Source organism: Salvia miltiorrhiza, chromosome 5, assembly GCF_028751815.1.
Source record: "Salvia miltiorrhiza cultivar Shanhuang (shh) chromosome 5, IMPLAD_Smil_shh, whole genome shotgun sequence".
NCBI classification, from domain to species: Eukaryota; Viridiplantae; Streptophyta; class Magnoliopsida; order Lamiales; family Lamiaceae; genus Salvia; species Salvia miltiorrhiza.
Genome location: NC_080391.1, coordinates 53,552,601 through 53,577,018, shown reverse-complemented (window position 1 = coordinate 53,577,018; position 24,418 = coordinate 53,552,601). Strand labels below are relative to the sequence as shown.

The window sequence follows — 24,418 nt, the reverse complement described above, 5'->3', positions numbered from 1 at the left end:
GAATTCACAACCAGTCGAATTCACAACTAAAATTTAATTCACAACCATAATTTATTTTGGCTGTGAATTCAAGTAGTTGTGAATTTGAGTTTTTAAAGTTTGAATTCACAACTAAAACTAGAATTTATTTTGATTGTAAATTCGAGTTTTAGTGAATTCACAACCAGAATTTATTTTGATTGTGAATTCAAGTAGTTGTGAATTTGAGTTTTTAAAGTTTGAATTCACAACTAAACATAATTTATTTTGGTTGTGAATTCAAGAATATAAAATTGTGAATTCATAGATGCGGTCGTGAATTCAAGAACCCGAATTATATACTTCAGAATACAAAATTTCAGTTCCAAGAACATGCCAATTAAGCTTCATACTTTAGTCTTTAGCCGACAAGATTAATAAATAATAAAACACTTTTACAATTTTCAAAATCCAACAAAACAAAAGAAAAACTTTTGGCCCCTAAACAAACTCCAAAATCAAGTCATACATTTTCTGCGGCAAGCATCACAACTCATCAAGCTTCATGTACAACCAAGCACCCAATAATCCCAGTCATCTTCCCACTGGTGCGCCATTTCTTCGCCTTCATCTTGCTCATCCCAATCTGCCAGACCCACTCACAAATTAAAGATACTTGATTATCACAAAAGTTCGATGAAATCTGCAAATCGTCCTTCTATGAGAACCTTATTCCTCTCCTGCAACCTCCTGTTATTCTCTTGTATAACCTCCATCGTCCTCTTCCTCTCATTCTCCATCTCGGACTTTGTTTGTGGCTCATGAGTCCTGTAAAACATATATCCAAGGAAAACACACGAGGGCCAAAACCAAACCAGTTCATCAAACAAGCTTTCCTTTTTTATTGGACCCCTTTTTAGGAAACTTTCGAAGCAGGCCTTTCCACATATTTTACCCCAGCAGAAAAGGCAACAGATTTTGGCAAGTTTAGAGACGACAATTAAATCGCATGCAGAGTGATTTCAGGACAAGGCAATTAAGCATACCTCCCAAGCTCCAAATAGTCACTTCTGTCATCATCGTCTTCCTCACTACTCTCCTCTTCTTCTGCAACTGCTTCAGAATCGTCTGATGAATCAGAAGCAGCATCCAGCTCCGCATCAAGAATTGCTACAAAGTCATCGCTGCTTGAAGAGTGGACAGGTGAGTCCTCTGGTAAAGTCCTCTGTCATGACATCCAGAAAATTCATGACTAAGAACTTTTGCTTCACGAACTCTCTCTTTTAAACAAGTTATAGCACATATTGTGACGCAGTTTCCTGAAGGGCTCCCATCAACTTTATAGAAAAAGTAGTGATAACAATAAACATTTATTCTTTCAACCAACTATCTCATGGCATCAGCTAAAACATATTTCAGTGATTCTCCAAGAACATGCCTTACACTAATGCCAGCTTATGCAACTCACAGTAACCCTCAGATCAATTTTATCAGTTCACATATTTACAGTTCCCATCAGTTTTATCAGTTCACAATTCACCGTCCAATTGTATCAATTCGTCGAAATATCACCAAGGATATACCGCATTAAGCCAAATGGGTAATCAAACTTGAATTAACAACAGTAGAAGCAAAGCATCAGCTGCATAACCAAAATTAGAGAAAAAAAAAGGGAACAAAAAAAAAGGAAAAAGATAACTTGTGAACAAAACCCTGCATAAACCCCAGTTGAAACAGCCCCCAATTGTTCTCTGAAATATGATCAACGCATTGCACAGTAGCAGGGTTACAAGAAGTTAGTGCTGCTTCTGAACTACCAGAAAAATAACAGCTGATAACAATTGCTCAAATCAAACTACCTCAACTTGTCACATCAAACACAAAATCACAATCAATTCCGATGACAAAACTCATATTTCTTCAATAAACATCAATAGATAGAGAAACAGAGATAACTAGACACACACAAATACCAGCTTGTTTCTTCTCCGTGGAGCTGCCGCTCCGCTGCAGTATCTCGAGCTCCGTGGAGCTGCCGCTCTGTGGAGCCCACAATCTAGTGTAGGAGAAAATATATAATGAAATATACGACGAAATAAGAACATAAACCTGGAGAAGCCCGACGAGGGGAGAGGACGGCACATCACCAGAAGCCATTAACTCTGAATCTCTGCCTCTAAACTCTAAGGTAACAGAAGAGATTCATGGGGAGCCATTTTGGATGAAAATATGGATGCTCCGACTTTGAAAGGGGTCCAAATAGTAATGTTGTGATTGGTTTGAAAATAATAGATTCAGTTGCAGATGTAGAAAAAGTGGTGTCTGTTAGATCTGTGCATCGTGGAAATGGATATTTATCAGTTCAAAGTGAAATAAATGTCAGCAATCTTAAGAAAAATGAAGTACTTTCAAGTAAAAGGGAGATGGATGCTAATTGTATCCTTTTTCTGTAGCTTTGGTGGTTTTACTCTGTACTTGTTGAGGAACTGCTGGGACTTGAATGTCATGTTTGTTGTTTCTCATGCTCTCATGCAATAACCTAATTTGCTAGTTTCCTGGTTTTATTCTTTCCGTAACTTGATATACCAGCTATATCTGGTGTTAAGAGGCCTTTTGATGAGCAGCAACCTTCGGTGCATGTAATATATAGCTCTCTTCCAAGGTATGCTACAACTATGCACACACTATTCTATTTTGAATTGTAATTGCTACTGATAAGTTTCCATTCTATATTTCTATTATCAGACAAAGTAAGCAAAAGCTCGAAAAGCTGTTAGAGCAGTGGTCCCAATGGCATTCACAGTGGAGCTCTACATCAGATGTAAGCCCATTGTGATCTGCACCTAAAATATATGAATTGATACAGTAGATATTGCCATTGATAGTGGTCAAAGACTAGGCTTGACACAATGTAGACAAACAAAATTTACAGGGGCCTGCAAAGGTCATCGATGAAATTTTAATGCACATTTGAATTTAGATAATTTAGTTCAAATCAAGACGCATGGACAAAAAATGCAACCAGGTTAGAAATCTAAATATGCAAAGATGACTGGGAAGAACAGTACCTGGGTAGCAAATACGAGTAGCTCTCCAATTGCGAAAAGTGCCAGAAAGACATACAGGCTATGAAAACAAAAGGCAGCAAAGCAGAATACTGCTCCGAGGTGTGTAGCAACTGACAGAAGCTGCAAACAAAATAGCAAGAATAAAGAAAGCGAATAAGAGAGATAAATAACTGACTGGGTCTACGTCGTGGGGCGAAGGAAGATCGAGAAGGGAGTGAATGGAAGACTTCTGCGAATTCGAGAGACCAATGCAACTTCATACAATGCTGGTGCAATTCATATCATACTAAGCCCCAAAATTGCTAATGATAATCATAACAAGTCAAAAAATACACCATTTCTTTATCCAAAGATTATCTGCTTCTGCTACACAATTTTAAAATAGAACTGAAGTCTTATGACGTACTTTTGATTTGAACCGATAAAATTAATGGATGGAATCCATTAGAAAAAAGCCCTAAATTTGGGGATCAACAGATTTGAAATCAAAATGAAAGCACGCACCTTTGATTGGATTTAGCCTCGACAATGAATTACCGGATTATGCGACAAAATCGACGGTGCGAATGTACAGAGGAAGGCGGCGGTTGCTATAGTTTGCTGCTATCGCCGGAAAATCTGAGGGCAAGGCCGGTGGCCGAACTTGTGAAGGAGAAGCACTTGTCACTCTCCGCGCTACCGCCACCGCGGCTCCAAATTGGGCCGCCCGCCGCCCAAGACGCTCGCGCAGCGCCTCGTCTGGATCCTGCTCTCTTTCCTCCTCAAGCGCCAGGGGATTTTCCTCTTCGCGCCTCTTCTCTACATCTCCAGTATGCTCTTCTACATGGGAGGCTAAAGTCGCGGCGGGGGTTGAAGCAGGAGATGGCGGAGGCGACGAGGCCGGGATAGTGGCGCTTCGCCGGCGATCTGAGCTCGGAGGGAGAGAGAGAGGGGGGGAGGGAGAGTGAAACCGTGAAAGAGGAAGTGGAGATGAAATGGGCTATTTTAGGCTGAGGGGCATTTCCGTCCTTTCAACCATAAAGTGGACAATTTTTATTATTTTTATCTTAGTGAACATTTTTTATCTTTACAATATGAAAGTGGACAGTTTTATATATTTACTCTATAAATTAATCCCTTTAAGTAGGGACTACATATTTTATATTTTGTTTGGTTTGAATGATAATACATTTATTATTCCTCCCTTCATATATGGTATAAAATTATACCACCCTACCTTAGTATAAAATTATCCATTTCCCAAGAGATAAGAGGCTGCTTGAAAAATTATACCACATGCATGAATTTTTTCATACATCAAAGCAAACGAAAGTGGTAAATGTAGCTTATCCCTCCCTTATACCTCAAAGTGAACGCACCCTACTAGTATTATATTTTAAATATCTAAATATTATTACATTAAAAAAATATATTAATACTATATAAAATAAGAGTTGTTTTACCTTCAAGATTCACCTGTGCTCTCATGTTTTTCCTCCAAAATTTCTCTATCTCTCTTTTATTTTTTCTTGCTATTTTAATTCTTTTCAAAAAACCATTAATATCGATTCATAAAATAATATTCAATATGGATGTTAAATTAAATATTTCAAAAAAAATATTTAATTCGATATAAAAATTATTAAAAAATAATTTTGAAATGAATAAATTATTATTCTTTTAAATATTAAAGTTAATTTTTTATTAATTAATTAATTTTATGTTATGCTTTATTGTATAAAATTAAAAAAAGATCAAATAATTTAGTTTTGTTATTTCTTATAAAATCAAAACAACCAACTTCCATACGAATTATTACTATTTTTTTTCCAGAACTAAGTACTTGATTTATCTAGATTATTGGAACCAATAATCTTTTTTTTTTTAGAGAGAAGAAGAGCTATATTAATTCAAATCGGAAAGAGCAATATTCGAAAGCCAAGTAGGGAAACTTGACTTCCAAATCATTACATCAGATAAGGACAAAGCTAGTCTAGCAAGTTCATGAGCGGTTCTATTAGCCTCCCTTCGAACATGTAAAAAGTCCAACACCACCGTCTCACGAGCATGAGCAAAAGCCTCATGCAGATCGTCACACAAAGAATCAGAACCATGGTGAGTATCATGAAGCAAATGAATCGCCAAGAGAGAGTCCGAGAATAGAACCACGGGACCCAAATCTAACGAGAAACACACTCCCACTGCGATAAGCATAGCATGCAGCTCGCCAAGCAGCACCGTTTCAGTAAAACCAATAGGCTGAGCTCCCGCCACAACAATCTCCCCTCTATCATTTCGGAAAATGAAATCCGCTCCCAACCGGCAACCATCCTCCTTGTACGCCACATCAACATCCAGCCGTAGTACGTTCCTCGGCGGAGGGTACCAAAAATCCACTCCCTCTACAGGAAGAACCCGCCCTTCAATAGTTAACTGCTCTTTTGCTTTCTGAAAATACCCCAGTTGCCTGCTGCACTCCCTCACGTCCACCACCCCACCATCTTTCTTATCTCCATGTTTTTCACCACATAGCAGCCTCCAAATCATCCAAAGCTTGAAGAACCATTCTGCCAGGCTCTCACCACCACCCTTTTCCAGCACTAGCTGGCTGAGATCAACAAGGGAACTGGAACCAATAATCAAATCAATAAATTCAATTATTTGGTGTTCGTTTAAGGGGCATTCAGTTTAATATAAATGTGAAAACTCTAAATTTAAATCATCTAATCCAACATTGAGAAAGCTTGAAATTTTAATTGTCTGGTAAGCATAAGATGATCTTGTAAACATTAATATTTACATATAAAATTAATTAAAATATATAATAAAATTTGGCTTATTAGTATATTTAAAGAACTAAATCATATTGACATGTTTGCATAAGTTTTTTATTTGTTCAAGATGACAAAATTTTCTTCTGTATTAAATTAATGATAATACAAATTGGCCAATTAATTGATAAGTATTTCTGCTTGGTATATGCTTCTTTGTAGTTCTAAACGAAATAAATCTAAAAATTCAATTATGGACTATGAAACTCCATACGAGATATACTCAGAACTTAATTTTAGCTCAAACCAATATATATCCTCACAAGTTAGAAGTGATTTGTCAAGCTCTCTAAACGAGATGATGTTCATAACTTAATTACAGTTTTTAAGTTCTAAATGAGATGATGTTTATCACTCAACTTTGGTCTTACAAGCTCCATATGAGTGATGCTTAGAACTCAGCTCTGATCTATCAAATTATGGACAAGATGATGCTCACAAGTAAGTTATGATCTTTCAAACTCCACACAAGATGATGTTCATAAGTCAGTTATGGTCTTACGAGCTCCAGATGAAATGTTTCCCACGAGTAAGTTTTGATCTCTCAAGTGGCAGATGAGATGATGCTAAAAAAATGTTGTATTCTTTCAAGCTCTAGATGGTGATACTTATAAGTCAAATGCCATATTCAAGTTTCAGACAAGACGATGATTAGAAGTTCGACGTAAAAATGCCAAATGTAATATTTCGACTACAAACAAGATAATGTTCAAAAGTCTTGTAAGGTTCAGATGAGATGATGTTTACATATATGATGTAATCTTAAATTATTTATTACCTTAATTTCAAAAATATTATACTCTTATAAAATTAGTAAATCATTTCTATATACGATTTACAAGAAATACAATATATCAATCCTCCATCATATCCTATGTCAAATTTACAACTATTTTTGTTTATATATTTTTTTAAATCCCCAATCCCACATCATTTTTTTAATGAAATTTCGTCAAATGAAAACTTATATAAAAGGCAACCTATTCTAGCTCTCAACAAAAAACTAACATTAACTAGCGAATTTTTTTGAGATTATTATAGTTTGAATTGTACCACCAATTTAATTTTGATTAAATAAATTTATTAAAATATAATTTATATAAAGATCATTTCATATACTATGACTATAAACAATGTACAATGATAATTACAATGTAAAATGGTTCTCCATCCAATTTCAACGAATTACACGCTAGTGTGTGTGTGTGTATATATATGTATGTATATATATGTGGGGAAGTTATATGGAAACACAAAGATAGGCAGAGAAAGGAGACATTATCTCGTTAGTTGATTTGATGAAATCTGACGGTAGTAAATCAATCCCATTACTGGCAGTATTTTATATGCTAAAGGATACTTTGGTATTTTACTCATTTGTGTAACCGTAGGTTACCTTAATTACACGTAATCAAATCTACTTTATTATAGAAAATTAGATATGCAGATACGTTCGTTGCATTAAATCATAAACAAAGATTACATACAGAGAAAAGATAGAGATCCCCCGTGGCAGAAATTTCTTTTTCCATTGAAGAAAACCCCAGACATTGAATGTCTAATATGGATTTTGAAGGTATGTTCATGGAGTCGAATTTAAAAGCTTGAAGTTGAATAAACTCTCTGCACTTCTTCTTGAACACCACTCTCTGCACGTATAACGAACCTTCATGCACTTCTTCTTGAACACCACTCTCTGCACGTATGAACGAAAGTAGTTGTTCACTTAAGTTTCACATAAATATGAACTTTATCTTTGAATTCAGATGAGATAAATGAGCATAAAATAAACAATGTTATAATTCAGATGCATATGGTTATGAACCTGAGAATTATTGCACTTTATTTATTCCGAACCTGAGTGCACTTGTTCTTGAATATTAAGTTATGTGTATATGCACGTGATATGCACCAGTGTTCATCGACGGCGGAAGCAACACAAAGAATCAATATAGGAGATTAATTGACTACTTCAGGGAAAAAAAAGAAAAAAGAAGCCAGGGTTCATCGACGGCAGAAGCAATACAAAAATTCAATAACCTACGATCCTCAGCTATGATATGGAAAATAAACATATCCCCCTAGTGAAATCCCATCCTAACGAATGAAGATTTGGTAAGTGAGAAATTTTAGGAATACTATGATTCTTTCCGAATTCAGGTCATTGTATTTTTACTGAACTGACCTTACAAACGTCAGAATTAATATCTTAATATTAAAAATGGTTATAATAAGTAAAAGAATTCTCAATCTCATCCCTTGATTACACTTGATCCAACGAACCATAATATGTCTTCTTTCTCTATATAGGGGGCTGTTTTCATGGAAGTCAACCATATATATATATATATATATATATATATATATATATATATATATATATATATATAGCATATGAATATTTTCAATGTAAAAAATAACATGTGAATTTGATCATAATATCTCTGGAATATCTATATGCAAATGTGAATATTAAATTTATACTCCCTCCATTCTCAAATGACATTGTTAGAAAGAGAGGCACAAGTTTTAAGACAAATTAAATTGTTGAATGTATTGAAAGTAGTGAAAAGATGTTATAATAGTATTGAGAGTGATGAAAAGACAAAAAATAAGATTAATTGAGGTATTTTAGTGATGTGGTAATGTCTTAAAACATATAGGAAGTTATTTGAAGGACGATTGAAAAAAGAAAGATAGAAAGTTCTTTGGAGGACGGAGAAAGTATCAAATATATAGAGATAACATTTCTCCTGTAAGATAATTGATTTAAATCCCATTGATATTATTTGGATTGTATTTTTATTTATTTAAATATGTGATCTAATTTATAATATTTAATTGTTATTTGATTAATTTATTAATATGTTTATAATGTTAAAATATAATAGTATGTATTTTTTGCCTCGACAAATTAGAGAAAATGATAAAAGAAAAAAAAAAACGAGTCAATCAGTTTGTGGATAGTGCAGAAAGTGAGAAATTAAGAGGTGTGAAGATGTGTATCATGAGGAATCAGCCAAATTTGTGTTTATCTATAGACTCTTGTGACTTTTCCATTCGTCTCCATTCCCTATCAAACCTCTTTCGAAGCTTTGGAACACGAATCTTGACACGTTTGATTTCGGCACGGAAATTAAGGAATTTTAGATTAATATTTTAAGTGCGTAGTTAATAAAATATAAAAGTAATAAAGTACGAGAGATAAGATAATAAAAGTGATAAAGTATGAGACAGAAGATAATAATTATTACCTTATTTGGAAATGTGTCGAGATTTGTGGGACGGCCCAAAAAGGAATACGTGTCAAGATTCGTGGGACGAAGTTAGTACAGTTTAATTTTTTATTTTATTTTATTAAAAGAGTGAGATTAAAAAAATTATACTTTTATAACGATAAAAATACTCAATCATATAAAAGAGCTATATGGGGTTGGGCTAGAATTAATTTATGTGGACATGGATAGATTATGACAGGACAGTAAATGGATCAAATTGGCATGCATAACACTGTTGGTAATGATCTTTATTGCATGAGAAATCTCTAGTTTCCACGTGAAATTGATTACATTGCTACTAAAATTTCCTATTTGGATTTGCTCGAATGCTGATCTTTCTTCCCGAAGCGGTTGATTTCTTTCTTTGCTTTGTTTGTCTCATAATCCATAGATACTTAATAGTATGCAATTACTTTGTCAATTTGGCTGTGTAATAAGATTTACTGAAATATGCGTTCTATCTTTTCTCCTGCTTAGTTTGCACCTCAAACTTATAGGGTTGAGTTTGTCGCCTTGAAGTAGACTTGCTGTTAGTTTACGTTTGTTTGCTTTGCAGGTTGAAGATGTGAAAACGATCATTGAAAGTAATCAAGGAGAAAATGTCTATCCTGCTTCTCAACAAATGATTATCTATCAGGGGAAGGTTCTTAAAGACGGCACAGCACTAGAAGAAAATAAAGTTGCTGAAAGTAGTTTTGTTGTTATCATGGTGAGCAAGGTAAGATCTGATCTATTACTAATTGCTGAAGTAATTAGCTAAAGCTTGTAATACCTAGATCTTTCAAAAGTACATGCAATGTCTCCATCTATCTAGAGATAATAAATTCTTTCTTTTTATCTTGTTTTTGTATCTTTTAGCACCTTTGATGCTACAATTTTATGTGTCGTAGTGCATTTCATAAACTTCATTAAATGTTGAAGAGCAAAGTATCTCCAGCCGAAGGGTCAACAACATCAAGTGCACCTGCTGTGAAGGTAAAATTGGGTTTGCTACCTAGTTGAATGCCTTTTTTTTTTTTTTTTTTTACATCTAAACATGTTTATTCTGTTTGATTCTAGATTGAGAATATGGAATAAGTGGCATTTTTTTTGGTGATCTTGTCAGAGCATCCACATATGAATAAGATAGAGTTCAAGAAATAATTTGATGATCTATTTTGACTAGTTGACTTAATTTTTCCTTACTTAATAGTGTTGAAGGTGGTGTATAACTTTCTGGAAAAAGGAATTCTATAAAGTGATTTGCATTTCTGAAAATGGCTTAATTACAAGCATCTTACTTTCATTGCTTCTGATTTGTCACTACAAGAATTGAGCACATAGACAACAGATATTTACTGTTGTCTATATAGAAAATGTCTGTTGTTGTCATCGGTGTTGTCTATTCTGGGGTGCTCATAGACAACATATATTATCTGTTGTCTATTTTAACATAGATAACAGTCAGAAGATAATAAACAACATATATTATCGGTTGTCTATGTGAACATAGACAACAAACACGTGGTGATAGACAATTCTTAGTAACTGTTGTCTATGATAATATAGACAATAGTCTGAGCGGTTAATAACAACATGTAATATCTATTGTCTATATTATTATAAACAACATGTAATGTCTATTGTCTATTCTATGATCGAATTTAAATATTTTTTTTATAATATTCAAATCCTCTATTTTGTAATACTAACATACGTGATAAAATTAAATACTTAAATATCAAATAACCAAACAATACTCAGAAACCATTAATAAAAACTCGATTGATATAATAAAAGTCAAACATCTTGTTTGATATTTCATCAAAAGACATTACAATTGAATCATCACTAACTACGCCTTCATTTATCTACAAAAAAAAACCTCTAATATCTCCAGCCTTGAACATTCACCACCAAGCATCCAGTAAATTGAACCATCCACCTAGCTTCCATCTACATGAACAAAATAACATACAACGGCTGTAAGATTTAAAATCATCTAAATTTCTAAAATTAAATGAACAAAAGATATATATATAAAATTTACCTTCATCATCACTCTTATCATGAGTTTCTTCCCTATCAGCAGATGACCTCTCATTATCCTTCAATTCTGAGTTTACTTCATTACCGTTCACAGCAATTTGTAATCTGATGCCCATTAGTTGCCGCCTCCTCAGCTTTCCTCATCTCTTCCTCTCTTTGTTTAAACCTGGAGATTTTGAACAGAATAACAAAATATGATTCAAATAAAAAGTCAAAGAGATTAAAAAAAAACTGTCATCTATTCAAATATGAGAATTGGACAAAAAATAGGGAGCTAAAAGATAAACACGCATAAGTAAATGGTTGATTGGGTGTTAAAGTGACATTTATTAACATCAATATCTCTCCCACAATATCCTCCTTTACCATCACAGGAAAAAACACATAACTAAAGATATACAACAACCTTTTATTTCCAGTGTAGCAAAAGCTAATCAAATATGTGATAGAAATGACAAAACTGTGGAGGATCTGTACAGATATATTGAGAGACAACCAGAAGAACATGCAAAATAAAAAAGTATATGACCACCCAAGGGGAGGATGACCATCTTCTGAGTTAGAAAACATAAAAATAAAGAATTAGAAGGGACTGGATCACGTTCATAGAGAGAGACCTATTAAAGATGATACCACCGCATAGTTAAAATAAGATAAAAAAAGATTGGTTAATAGGATTTCACTTGAACATTACTATTTCCATATCACAAAAAACTTGTTTGCACATCACGTAATGAATATAAATATTACATATGAATTCAAATTTAATATTTTAACAGGAATTGGTGGTCTATTACCAAGTAAATTATCATGCAAATGGTATTCAACCACATTAGCCCAATACAAACATGCGTGCAAACTTTAGACATCAAGTAATGCACATCTTTGATATAGAATGGAGGAGGACGATAAGTCTTACAATGTAGAGGAAAAGCTAAGGGGTACCACTGCCAGTTTGCCTAGCAGCAACAGTTGTCGGACCAAATAGTGAGGGTATCCAGAAGAAGCCTTCCATTAACAATCGCTTGATTTTAAAGTTAGAAGACCAATTAAAAAAAATAAAGGGTTCAACATAACATACAACAGAAAAGCCTAACCTATTCTTAAAATAAGGAAAAAGAAACTGAAGAGGGAAGCACAAGATGGTGGGGGAGTTTACCTCATCTGCTATATTAGAAAGAGCTCTATAAAACCCAATATATATGGGGATAGTGGCAAGTGTAGGAAGACATCCTAAGACAAATGGAAAGAGAGGAATAAATTAATTCACACCTGAACAAGAAATTAAGAAGTAAATTCTATAGGGTTTAGTTTTAATGAATTCAGTTAATACACTAAACTCAATTAAGAAATACTTCACTTAAAATTTATAAATAATACTTTAATAAAAACATGCAAATCACCTTTAGATATTACACTCCCATCAGCCATCCAAACATATACTAATATGGTTTCAAATTGCCAATTTAAAAAATAACACTCCCACTAGCCCCGACAATGGACTTTAAAACTCCCAAGTATAAATATAATATTGTAATACACAGATATGGCTCGTCACTCTATTTTTTCGTGCTCCTTAGTTGTTTCAGTTTTTAAACTATCCTTCAAGCAAAAAAAAAAAAAAGGAACACATGGTGTGAACGAATAAACAATTCAGAAAAAACCAACCACAAAATCCGACAAATATAATCAGGAAATAACTTAAGATCTAATGAATAAGGCATCAAGGAGATTACAAATTAGAACCACAAACTAAAACATGAGATGAAACTGAGCTGAATTAAACACTAAACTACTGAAAGCATCGAAATCAAATCATACCCGACGAAACGATTGTTGATCAAATCCAGCTCGAAAAGCAACTTCAATTTTTTGAAGGTATTCAGAAACAAGGCTGTAGAATCTGTTGGAGTTTATGTGGAAGACTGCAGATCGGTCAGCAGCCCTAGCTCGTCCGGCAGTTAGCCAACTATAAGAGAGAAATAAGAGTGGGCAGCAGCGGCCACACGCCACAGCGAAGGCGCGGTCGTGGGCGCTGCATGTGCAGCAGCAATCCGCAACAGCCGCCATGGAGAGAGAAAGAGGGAAGTACCTGCAGCTGCGTCTCGGCTCAGGCGGGGTGAAGACGCGGCGACGACGGCGACGGTGATGCTCGTCGGAAGGTTGGAAAATTCGAGAGGCTGAAAACCCTAGATGAAATTAGGGGTTTTAATTGTGATTCAGAGATTGGGAGTGGATCGAGAGGACAGCAACCAGCAGCGTTCGCCGTGCCGGTGGTGAAGATGAACGGTGAAATCGCCGGAGGTGAAAAAGGTCAGAGGGGGCGGCAGAGAGAGGGAATAGAGAGAGAGAAAAAAATAACGTTCCATAGTCGGGGTCTGGGGACGAGAAATAGAGATCTAGAGAAAAAGAAAAACTGTTGCAAACCTCAATCGATATTTTAAAAAGAATAGGAGAGAGTTTATTTTTTATATTACTAAAAATACACAATTGTGTTAATTTTTGTTGTCTAATGATATAATAGACAATACATTTTTAAACAGTTGTCTATAGGTATCGAATAAAGACAACATTTTAGGACCACCGCTTGTTTATTGTGCTAATAAACAACACAAAATAAAAACTATTGTCTAATAGTGGTCATAGACAACAAAATTTCAGATTCGGTTGTCTATGACCATATTTTTTTGTGGTTATAGACAACACATTTGACTATATCAGTTGTCTATATAGTAATTGACAACATAGTTACTAAACTATGTTGTCTATTTTGTGTTGTCTATGTGCTCAATTCTTGTAGTGTGTTCTGCTGCGCAAAATCAGACCAGGCACTATCAAATGGAACTCTTGGAGTGAAGTGACCCGGGTTCGATCCCTCTTGGGAGCGAATTGGAGATTGGAGATATAAGGTGGATTTTGGTGAATGGAGAGATAAGGTGGTTCTTGGAGTGGATGGGAAACTAATTACTAACATCTAACATGACTTTGCCCGATCAAAAAAAAAAAATGGAACTCTTGATTTGATTTCTAGAAAAATGCTTTCTAGATATGACACTTTGATGGTTATGGTGTCTTGCTTGCATTGCCTTGACAATTTTGAAATTAATTCCCTGGAATCACAGTATATGAAGTTGGTTGAGCTTGTTTTCTTCTATCCAATGTGTTGAGCCTTGTTTAGAACAAAATGGTTGTCTCTCTTTCTCTGGGATCTTAATTTTTCCTTTATTAAGTTGCTAACCATTAATGCACAGTGAAATATCCTTCTCAGTTCCTCTATCTTTATCTGCATAATTAATACTCCATGGTTTATAAGGTATAGCAAGACTTCATGCTTAGAGAAATGTAATTATCATGTTATGTCCAAATTCATGCATGACTGCTAATTATGCAAAATCTCTCTTCAGCGTCTTGTGCACAAGATTTCACAGTCGCACAATCGCTGTCTTGATTTCATAATGTCGAAATAACGCAGAATCTGTTCAATTTCCATGATATGGTCTCGTAGATGCTACACCTGATGTATGTTACACGTGTCGATAATCCAAATCGATGAAGTATGATCGGTTAAAGGCAGTGTCAAATGGTCGCTAAAGTAATTATAAAACTCTCTTTGTGGGTGCTACAATTTAAGTGCAAAAGCCTTCCATTTCTGGAGTAAAAGTAAAAGCATTGTTCTAACTCAGCTAGGGGATGTTTTAAGGCCTAATTAGTGTTAAAAGCAGCTTTTTTAATGAACCTAAAAGGAACTCGTGGGTGGGGCTAAATGAAGTTTAGAGACTGCCTACTTTCTTCAACGAACTTGAGAAATGAAATAAAAAAATGGCTGCTTGTGTGAATGTAATCTACACGATAACTTTAAATCTCTCATCTCTTTTAGTTATTGCAATCTTTTATAGTAATAATTAGATAAAAGAAATCTCATCACAGCGATGCTGACACGTAGAGTGATTTTGGTGATTGGCTTCAGCCACCGGCATGAACATTTTAGGACCTAAATCCATATTTCAAGAAGTGTGACCACTTTGTCAAGATCAGTCGTCTTCTCTAGCCCACCCCACTACCTTTCGATTACAACAGAAAACCTTCCTTCAAAATCTTATTGGAGAGAGAGAGAGAGGAGGGAAGAATGAGTCTTCAATTGTGACCAGAAACTCTTAGTGGGCATAAATGATTGAGCATGCAGTGTGCAGTGAGACATGTGGTTTTGCCACATAAAAAGATCGATTTATTTGATACGTCTTAGAAGAAAAGTTGAGTTCTTCTATATAAACAGCTGATAATTTTTCGTTTTGTGAGCACATAAATCATTTTTGTGAGCAAATAAATCATTTCCAGAAAATTGTCTAACATAGTTAAAAATAGAGGTTTTGGCGGTTAAAATCACGAACTATTTTGAATTTGTAATTTTAATATGACTTTTAAAGTGTGGCAAATTAAATTACCATTTTTTCAATTTTTGCAATTTTATCTCCTCAATTTTTTCGATCGTCAGATTGTTGGGTTGGAATTTACGTGCATTAATTTGTCACGCGTAATATTCATGTTACGAACATTGTTTTCTATAAAATTGTTTAATGTTCAAAATTATGGTGTAAATACATGATATACAAATCTCTTTATAATTTGAATAATTTTTTTTATTAAAACTGTACGAAACGGCCTCGTTTAAGCCTCACAAAAACGACGTCGTCTTTACTAATCTACGTAAGCTCCAATGCAACACTCTTACAACCGAAAAAAAAATGGATGGGCAAAATTAAAAAAAATGGTAATTTAATTCGCCACACCTCAAAAGTCTCGTTAAAATTACAAATTCAAAAGATTTCTTGATTTTATTTGTCAAAATCCTTTTAAAATAATAGTGAAATATCTTTTGCAGGATTTGTAGTACAGAACGAAGAAAATTTTGTCACGCAATAATAATTTAAAGAACCCTTAACAACAGTCTGGTCGAGATCGGGATGATTGCCACACTTTATTTAATTTTTTATATGAATATTGATAATATCTCATGAAATGAAGCCTAAACACAGCTGAACTATAATGCTGCTCTAATTTGTCTAAAACAAAAAGGTGCTTTTCCCCCCTAAACTTATTAAATAATTCCGGGAAAGTTGTTGAATCCAAATCAAATAACAGTATGTATTAAATTAATACAAATCGAATATTGCCTACGGACACTGCAGAAAAAATTTCGATTACTAACATGAAACTTGGTAATTAATATTCGTGTTATAAAAATTAGTAACAGTTAAAAGTATAATTAACTATTAATGATTAGCTACATCACAAATATCATTAATCTTTATGACACACATAATAATTACCGAGTCTAATATTACTAATGAAATTGAGACAATGTCCCGTGTAACCGGTTGCATCGTGCAATTAGTTTCTGAATGATATTTCTTCAATATACAAATGACACTTGAAGATTTTTAAGTGTCATTTGTATGTTGAAAAAGTGTCATTCGAAAATGTTCAAGTGTGATTTTGAAAATTAGTTGCACAATGCAACCGATTGTACTAGAATATTTGTGAATGAATTTTTTTTTTCGTAGTGGGGTAATGATATTAAAGGAATCTTCCTCAATCACATTGATCGATATTTTATGTCAAGTCACGCTTTGAAAGCAACTTTCACTTTGCTTTGAATTTGTATTATGTTAAAAAAAAAGTTCAACTACTTATCGTAATATGGTATTAATATATAATGTACCAATAAACTGGAAAGGGATAATTAATATGATAATGATTACCTTAAATATATTTATATTACTCCCTCCGTCCATCAATTCGTGTCTTAGGGGAAGAGTTATTTATCACTTACCATAGAATACGAATTAATGAACGAAGGGAGTACATTATAAGATTTGAAATAATTAAGATTTGAAATAAGTCATTTGATCCATAATTAGTGTGTCATCGATCTACCACCTCCCTCCCTCCTCTCCTTTCCCAATCGCTGCTAGTCGCAAATGCATCCCCGCTAGGCAGTCCTTTAAAATATTTGTTTCTCCTGCTAAAAAAAAATTAAAAAAAATTCACTATCCTAAAAAACTACGTCTTGATCGCTACTTGTAATACGTCTTTAAATAGATGATCATCTAATTAACTAATTAAAAAAACTTTCACTATCTAATTAATGTCCCCTTTAATCCTTACTTAACTAAGGAACAGTTAAGGATGGTCTAATTAACTAATATAAGTTCCCCTTTCGTTCAACTAAATGGGGTTAAATAGACAATCATGACAAAACAGAGATAAGAAAAGAATTAGACGCAAGTGCTGTAAAAAGAATGGAGGATTAGTTGATTGATTCCTATAATGTGTTGTTACCAAGTCAACATTGGATATGCTAATTCATCCTAATGCATGGCTACATATAGAATCTGCAGGTATTGTCACATTTATGATAATTTAATGGAGTTCATTTGTGGACAATTAAAGAACACAATTCCAAGTCTACCAACGATTAAATATATACTTCATGTATCATATAAAGTTATTTAAGTACTACGATTTATGGATTATTATACAGAAATGAGCTTACGCAGATTATAAATACTCTAAAATTTCCCCATAGAATAAATATATAAAACTCGCGAACATGCTACAATTTATTTTTCGTAGTATAGTGATACCCATAAATTAAAATTCATAAGGATATTATAATTATATCATCTTTAAGAATAAGCAAAATCTATAATAGTACGTAATATATATGAATATCTTCGTTGGGGTTAAAATAAAAACATCTCTTAAAATATAATATAGGAACGAACGCTTTTCAGCCCTACAATTTTCTTCACCTTGTTAGATAAATTTATGGTCTTGAGTTTGAATAATAAAGATAGTGAACTATTCTACATAGAATTCATACATTTACATAAAAATTCTCTATAAGATTAAATATCAATTGTTAGATTATAAGTAGATTAATGATGTAAATCTATTTCTATTTTATACTCTAACAGCTATTTTTAGCCTAGATCTCCCCAACATTTCTATATAGGCATATGTAGTAGCTTAAGTAATTATAAAAGTAAAAACAAAAAGAATTCCCCCCAAAAAGAAAAACAATTAAACAAAGCCGCAAACGGCATCACGACAGAAATCATTTTCAAAATATTTCACTGCTGTCCTGTTTTCTCTTACACAAACAATTTTTTTCACGATTTCCTCTCTTTCGTGAAACCATATATTTCTACATCACTCCCATTCCCATATCCTCACAATTTTTGTTCTCTTTTACCTTGTTGTTTTGCTCTTGTTGCTTCGCGACTTGTATATATACCAATTTGGATTTAACTCCAACTTTCACTTACCACCACACAAAAAAGAAGTTATTTACAACGGTAATTGACGGTAAAAGAGAAAGAAAATAAAATAAAGAAAAGGTTAGGCCTATTAGCTGCGTGCATATATTATGTATAATGCCTATAAATATGTGGCTAACACCAACACAATAAACAACACACACAACATGGAAATGACGAAGCAAAAGAAGCAAGGCGGCATGATCACTATGCCATTCATATTTGGTAAGCTACATTTTTATTCATCAAAACAATTCATTGTAATAATCATGCTATAAATGCGTTTCTTGTTATGCTTAATTAAATTTTGTTTGCAGCTAATGAAATATGTGAGAAACTGGCGGTGGTTGGATTTGGTACAAACATGCTAAGCTACTTAACAAGCGAGCTGCATCTGCCGCTGACTCAGGCGGCCAACACCCTCACCAACTTCGGCGGCACCTCCGCCATGACGCCGCTTCTCGGCGCCTTCATCGCCGACTCCTTCGCCGGAAGATTCTGGACCATCACACTCGCTTCAATCGTATACCAAATCGTTGAGTTTCCCCACCTACCAAATTAATCTACTTCATTTATTTCAAACGCATTATTTTTTTTACTACTGAACGTTGATCAAATTTTGATTTTGCACACCAACTTAAGAACCTGCGTGATAATTCATGTGCTATTTAGCCACCTCGAATTTTCAAGCGGTTATGTCTACATTAAATTGAGCCGAAATCAAACTCGTTAGCAAAATCAGATGAAATTGAAAGTTTAATTAATTAATTGACGGGCATAATTTTAAGTTGGCGTGCAAAATTAGAATTTGATTAAAGTTGAGTAATTTAGAGACCATTATCCCTTATATTTTAAATTTCGTCGTTCACAAAGGGGAGGTAGCACTGAAGTGCAAGGCTGGTGGTTGTGTGCAGGGGATGATAAGCTTAACACTCTCAGCAGTTCTACCCAACCTAAGGCCACCCCCTTGCAAAGACGGCGAAGCCTGCGAAGAAGCCGATTCCGGGCAGCTGGCGGTGCTCTACGTCTCGCTCCTGCTGAAGGCGCTGGGGTCGGGGGGGATACGGCCGTGCGTGGTGTCGTTCGGGGCGGACCAGTTCGACGAGAAGGAGGCGACGGCGACGTGGAAGTTCTTCAACTGGTACTACTTCTGCATGGGGGCGTCGATCCTCGTGGCCAACACGGTCATCGTCTACATCCAGGACAACATTGGGTGGGGGTGGGGCCTCGGAATCCCCACCGTCGCCATGTTCCTCTCCGTCGTGGCCTTCGTCGCCGGATACCGTCTGTACCGGAAACTCGACCCCGCCGGCAGCCCCTTCACGCGGCTGCTGCAGGTCGCGCACGCAGCCTTCCGAAAGAGAAACGTGCGCGTTTCCGAACACACGGTGTTGTACGAGAATACGGAGATGGATGCTCCCATATCTATTGGCGGGAAGCTCCTCCACACTCAAAACATGAAGTGAGTATGCCTTCCGTTCTTGAATACTGCCTTCGTTTTTTGGTGGACGGACGAAAAAGGAAATTGTGGCATATTTTTGGTGGACGGAGGGAGTACTATATATATTTATTATGATAGTTAATAAAGTTATAAAAATAAATTTCTTATTTTATTAATACGTATTATTTTGATATTGATGACACTTAATAAAAAAATGGAGGGATGGAGTACCGAGTAGGTGTTTTATTGGAAATGAAATTAAGTGTCTCGTTTTTAAATTTTATGGTAAATGACGCAAAACTTTATATTTTAATCTTATTATCATTATTATAATTTTTTTTACTATTTCAATATTCAATATATTACTGGCCACCGGGTCCTCACTTAAGTGAAGTGACCCGGGTTCGATCCCTCTTGGGAACGAATTGGTGATTGGAGATATAAGGTGGAGTTTGGTGAATGGAGAGATAAGGTGGTTCTTGGAGTGGATGGAGAACTAACTACTAACATCTAACATGACTTTGACCGATCAAAAAAAAAAAAAAAAAGTTAGGGGTAAAAAGAGTGAAAACACCTACCCACTTTTTGTTTTGGCGGTAGAGACACTTATTTATAGATGGATAAGTCTTTAGTGATCATCATAAAAAATTGTGTCGTCGAACTATCTGACTAGTCAAAAGTTATAATTGCAATCTTTATATATATAATGTTTGAATATGAGAATAAAGTTTAATCGAATTGCGAAATGTATATGAAATTGTAATGAGTCAATTTGCTGGACTCATGCGATCCCCAGTTGGTGAGGGATTATGTTGCTGGTGACATTTCTTAAATGAAGTTTGCTTCTTCTTTTTCATGGAAAAAAAAAGGTTTAATGAATTGAGAAATGTATATGAAATGCAAAAGTGGGCTCACTAAAATTAAGTGGAGAAGAAACTATTAAAATTATAAGATATTTTATAAATATTGAGTGTGAATAAGATTTAAAATATAATGGATAATATTTAGAAAAGAAAAGCATGCATTGTAATAACTTAAAAAAAATTGTGCGATGAAACTCAGGTTCTTGGACAAGGCCGCGGTGGTGACGGAGGAAGACAACCTGAAAGCCCCAAACGCGTGGCGGCTGAGCACGGTCCACCGCGTGGAGGAGCTGAAGTCGCTGATCCGGATGGGGCCGATATGGGCGGCCGGAATCCTCCTGATCACGGCGGCGGCCCAGCAGAACACCTTCTCCCTCCAGCAGGCCAAGTCCATGGACCGCCACATCACCAAAGGCTTCCAAATCCCGGCGGCTTCCATGAGCGTCTTCACCCAGCTCTCCATGCTCGCCACCATCGTCTTCTACGACCGCCTCTTCGTCCCCCTCACGCGCCGCCTCACCGGCCTCGAGCGGGGCGTCTCCTTCCTCACCCGCATGGCCGTCGGCTTCCTCATCTCCCTGCTCGCCACGTTCGCCGCGGGCTTCATCGAGATCCGCCGCAAGCACGCCGCGGCGGCGGCCGGGCTGACGGAGCGGCCCCGCGACGTGATCCCGATGTCGGCGCTGTTGCTGACGCCGCAGTACTGCCTCCACGGGATCGCGGAGGCGTTCATGTCGATCGGGCACCTGGAGTTCTTCTACGACCAGGCGCCCGAGAGCATGCGGAGCACCGCGACGGCGCTGTTCTGGCTGTCGATCTCCGCCGGCAGCTACACGAGCACGCTGCTGGTGACGGTGGTGCACAGGGTGACGGACTGGCTGCCGGATTCGAATCTCAATAGGGGGAAATTGGAGTATTTCTATTGGTTGATCACGTTGCTGCAGCTCATCAATTTGATTTATTACTTGATCTGCGCCAAATACTACACGCTTAAGCCGCTTCAGCTTCATCACGATGATGATGCGCGAGATCAAGATGGGGTTGAACTCACGGGAGCTTGATTTAGCAGTGGGGATTAATTATGATAGTGTTAGGCTTATGTGTATGGAGGAAGAGTTCGTGTTTTTAGAGGGGCAGTTGTGATGCGCACTTGCGATTCCACTCCCATCAGCGTCACTAGTATTTTGCATTTGCTTTCAAATAATATTATCTACCATTGTATTTAATTACAAATATGGCGATTGCCTGGCAAAGTTAGTAAATCGTGTGTGTCGGGTCGCTATCAGGTAGACACAATAAGATCAAATACGAATATGATCTATTAAGAAATTACTTGACACAAGCGTGAACACGAAAACAATACGATTTACGCAAACACGAATGCGATACAAAAAACGATAGAAACACCATTTTAATTGTGTTGATATGACAAGATCTAGTGAAAATCCAATTAAACTCCACCCGATCGATGACAATACGATACAAATAGTAATTATAATAAATAAGGAAGATCATATCATAAATTTTGTGTTACTTGGCAGCGGAACAGAGGATGTGACTAAAAACAAAAAAGTTTCCCAAAAGTCAAAAATTCTAACTTTAAAATAAGAAATAAATAAATATTTAATAAAAATAATAATATTAATCCACACGAACATGATACGAAATTTTCATGTTCTTATCAGGTCGACATGATAAGGATACGAAATTGATAAGATTTAATAGTACTGACTCATTAATTTCGTGTGATTTTTTGTTGTGCTTCTTATGTCCAAAATTACCATCTTTAGACCTACATAATAATTATTGTACTAAGTGAAGATTATCAAAGTAGGGCGAGCGAAATCGAACCGTTAAACTTCGATCAATAAGGTTTGACTATTATGAGCCCTTTTATTTTCCATTTGATTATAATTTTAGATAAAAGAACTTCAATTTGAATCGAACATTTACTACCTAATATATCTCTTTATCTCTTTAGCTCTAATCACCGAACTAACCTTTATTATCGTCTGATGCAAGTGATTAGGGTGTATATGCCTATAATACACTTAATATCATATGCCAAACAATACATTATATATATTTTTTATATTTTTTATTTTTTAATATATTCTATCAAATATGATATTAATATAATATATATTAAAAGATATTTCAGTTAAATATATCACACCTTAATTATCTCATATATACCGCGTGTCAAACGATCCTTTAGTGTAGTAAATTTTTTTTATTTCTTTGTGATATTGGATTTATTATGTCGACTGCTTTTTTATAAATAAGTTTTTTAATAAAAGAAATATTGAAATACATTGTCAAGTTTGATAGTGAGCCCAATACAAAGTTGTAAAGTCCAAGGTCCTGACACAATATATTGCTGGGCCGACACCTTCCAATATCATGGGCCTTTATTAAGAAGAAAAAGATGTGCATACGTAGAGTGAAGGAAGATTGGTTCAAGGCATATTGTATACTACTTTCTCCGTCCCACTAGAATAGACTCAATTCTTTTGGGTACAGAGACTAATAATCTTACTTTAGAGTGAAGGAAGATTGGTTAAAGGCATATTGTATAATACTTTCTCCGTCCCACTAGAATAGACTCAATTTTTTTGGGTACGGAGATTAATAATCTTACTTTTGAAGAGAAAAGCGATATTGTCCACATTAATTATTTTTTTTTCACTTAGAATGAAAAACGAGTCTATTCTAGTGGGACGGAAGGAGTACTTCGTAAAAGTTTAAGAACGACTTCTCCATTCGTAATACATTAGTATTATAGTAGTAATCATATTAATTTCTTATAATTTTCAAAACCAGTCTTTTTTTTCCCTAACCAATCTTTTTTGTGAAGTTATTATAGTACCACTTAGAGCATCCACAGCAGATCTCTCGAAAGTAATCATAACTTTAAATTTGAGCTAAAATAATAAAAAGTGAGATAAAATGATAGTCCAACAGATCACATATATTAAGTTGGGCCCACAAAAAAATTTACACCCCCTTAAATCTAATCCTAAATTTATAAAATAGATAATGAAAAATAGGAGAGCTGCTACGTGCAATTGTAAAATAGGAATTAAAAATAATTTAGGCAAGACTTTAAGAGTATTTTTAGGAGTAAAATTTTGAGAGATCTGTTGTAGATGCTCTTAGAGCACTCCCAGCAGATCACCTAAATGTATCACTAACTCTAAATTTAGGATAAAACAATTGAAAATGAGATAAAAAATGCATCCAACAGATCTCCTAAATTGGATGGGGCCCACAAAAAATTTTACACCTACCTAAATTCAATATTAAATTTACACCCACCCTAAATTTATTTTAAGCTTATAATTAGTAGGGCCCACACATAATTATTGTTTTTATGTAGAAAATAGGAGATCTGGTGTATGCATTTATAAAATCGAGACCCTAAAACTAAATAGGGAAGCTTTAGGGAGGAATATAGAAGCATAATTTTGAGATTTTAGCTGGGAGTGCTCTTAAATTTAAGATTGAATTTAGGTAGGTGTAAATTTTTTTGTGGGCCCCATCCAATTTAGAGGATCTGCTGGAAGCATTTTTTATCTCATTTTCAATTGTTTTTGCCTAAATTTAGAGTTAGTGATTCATTTAGGTGATCTGCTGGGAGTGCTCTTAGGTCT

The 24,418-nt window shown here is 35.1% G+C and overlaps 3 protein-coding genes and 1 long non-coding RNA gene across 9 annotated transcripts; 2 read left to right on the top strand and 2 right to left on the bottom strand.

Moving 5' to 3' along the window:
- Positions 1 to 335: 335 nt before the first annotated feature.
- Positions 336 to 3,994, bottom strand: LOC131025048 (uncharacterized). 3 transcript variants are annotated; one of them, XM_057954641.1, is made up of 6 exons: positions 3,531 to 3,994; positions 3,027 to 3,146; positions 1,924 to 2,289; positions 1,005 to 1,183; positions 687 to 786; positions 336 to 604 (listed from the first exon to the last, which is right to left on the bottom strand). In XM_057954641.1, exons 3-6 carry the CDS (start codon positions 2,113 to 2,115, stop codon positions 515 to 517), a joined length of 561 nt encoding a protein of 186 aa, XP_057810624.1. In that variant the 5' UTR covers positions 2,116 to 2,289; positions 3,027 to 3,146; positions 3,531 to 3,994; the 3' UTR covers positions 336 to 514. The 3 variants fall into 3 exon arrangements, with proteins under 3 accessions (XP_057810624.1, XP_057810626.1, XP_057810625.1); XM_057954643.1 differs by having other exon boundaries at positions 1,932 to 2,289; positions 3,531 to 3,993; XM_057954642.1 differs by lacking the exon at positions 3,531 to 3,994 and having other exon boundaries at positions 3,027 to 3,520.
- Positions 3,995 to 9,214: 5,220 nt separating this feature from the next.
- On the top strand, positions 9,215 to 14,294 carry LOC131025046 (probable ubiquitin receptor RAD23). Of its 2 annotated transcripts, none has more exons than XM_057954639.1 (4): positions 9,215 to 9,464; positions 9,671 to 9,832; positions 10,036 to 10,089; positions 13,966 to 14,294. In XM_057954639.1, exons 1-4 carry the CDS (start codon positions 9,441 to 9,443, stop codon positions 13,996 to 13,998), a joined length of 273 nt encoding a protein of 90 aa, XP_057810622.1. In that variant the 5' UTR covers positions 9,215 to 9,440; the 3' UTR covers positions 13,999 to 14,294. The 2 variants fall into 2 exon arrangements, with proteins under 2 accessions (XP_057810622.1, XP_057810623.1); XM_057954640.1 differs by lacking the exon at positions 13,966 to 14,294 and adding an exon at positions 10,174 to 10,273.
- Positions 10,796 to 13,563, bottom strand: LOC131025047 (uncharacterized). Of its 3 annotated transcripts, none has more exons than XR_009102071.1 (4): positions 13,235 to 13,563; positions 12,302 to 12,375; positions 11,144 to 11,308; positions 10,796 to 11,049 (listed from the first exon to the last, which is right to left on the bottom strand). It is a non-coding gene; the product is annotated as an uncharacterized LOC131025047 (long non-coding RNA). The 3 variants fall into 3 exon arrangements; XR_009102073.1 differs by lacking the exon at positions 13,235 to 13,563 and adding an exon at positions 12,964 to 13,093; XR_009102072.1 differs by lacking the exons at positions 12,302 to 12,375; positions 13,235 to 13,563 and adding an exon at positions 12,062 to 12,287 and having other exon boundaries at positions 10,800 to 11,049.
- A 4,233-nt stretch (positions 14,295 to 18,527) lies between the features above and the next one.
- Positions 18,528 to 22,027, top strand: LOC131025045 (protein NRT1/ PTR FAMILY 3.1-like). Its single transcript, XM_057954637.1, has 4 exons — positions 18,528 to 18,686; positions 18,779 to 18,996; positions 19,376 to 19,923; positions 20,965 to 22,027. The coding sequence occupies exons 1-4, from the start codon at positions 18,572 to 18,574 to the stop codon at positions 21,824 to 21,826; spliced, it is 1,743 nt and encodes a 580-aa protein (XP_057810620.1). The 5' UTR covers positions 18,528 to 18,571; the 3' UTR covers positions 21,827 to 22,027.
- The last annotated feature ends 2,391 nt before the right edge of the window (positions 22,028 to 24,418 follow it).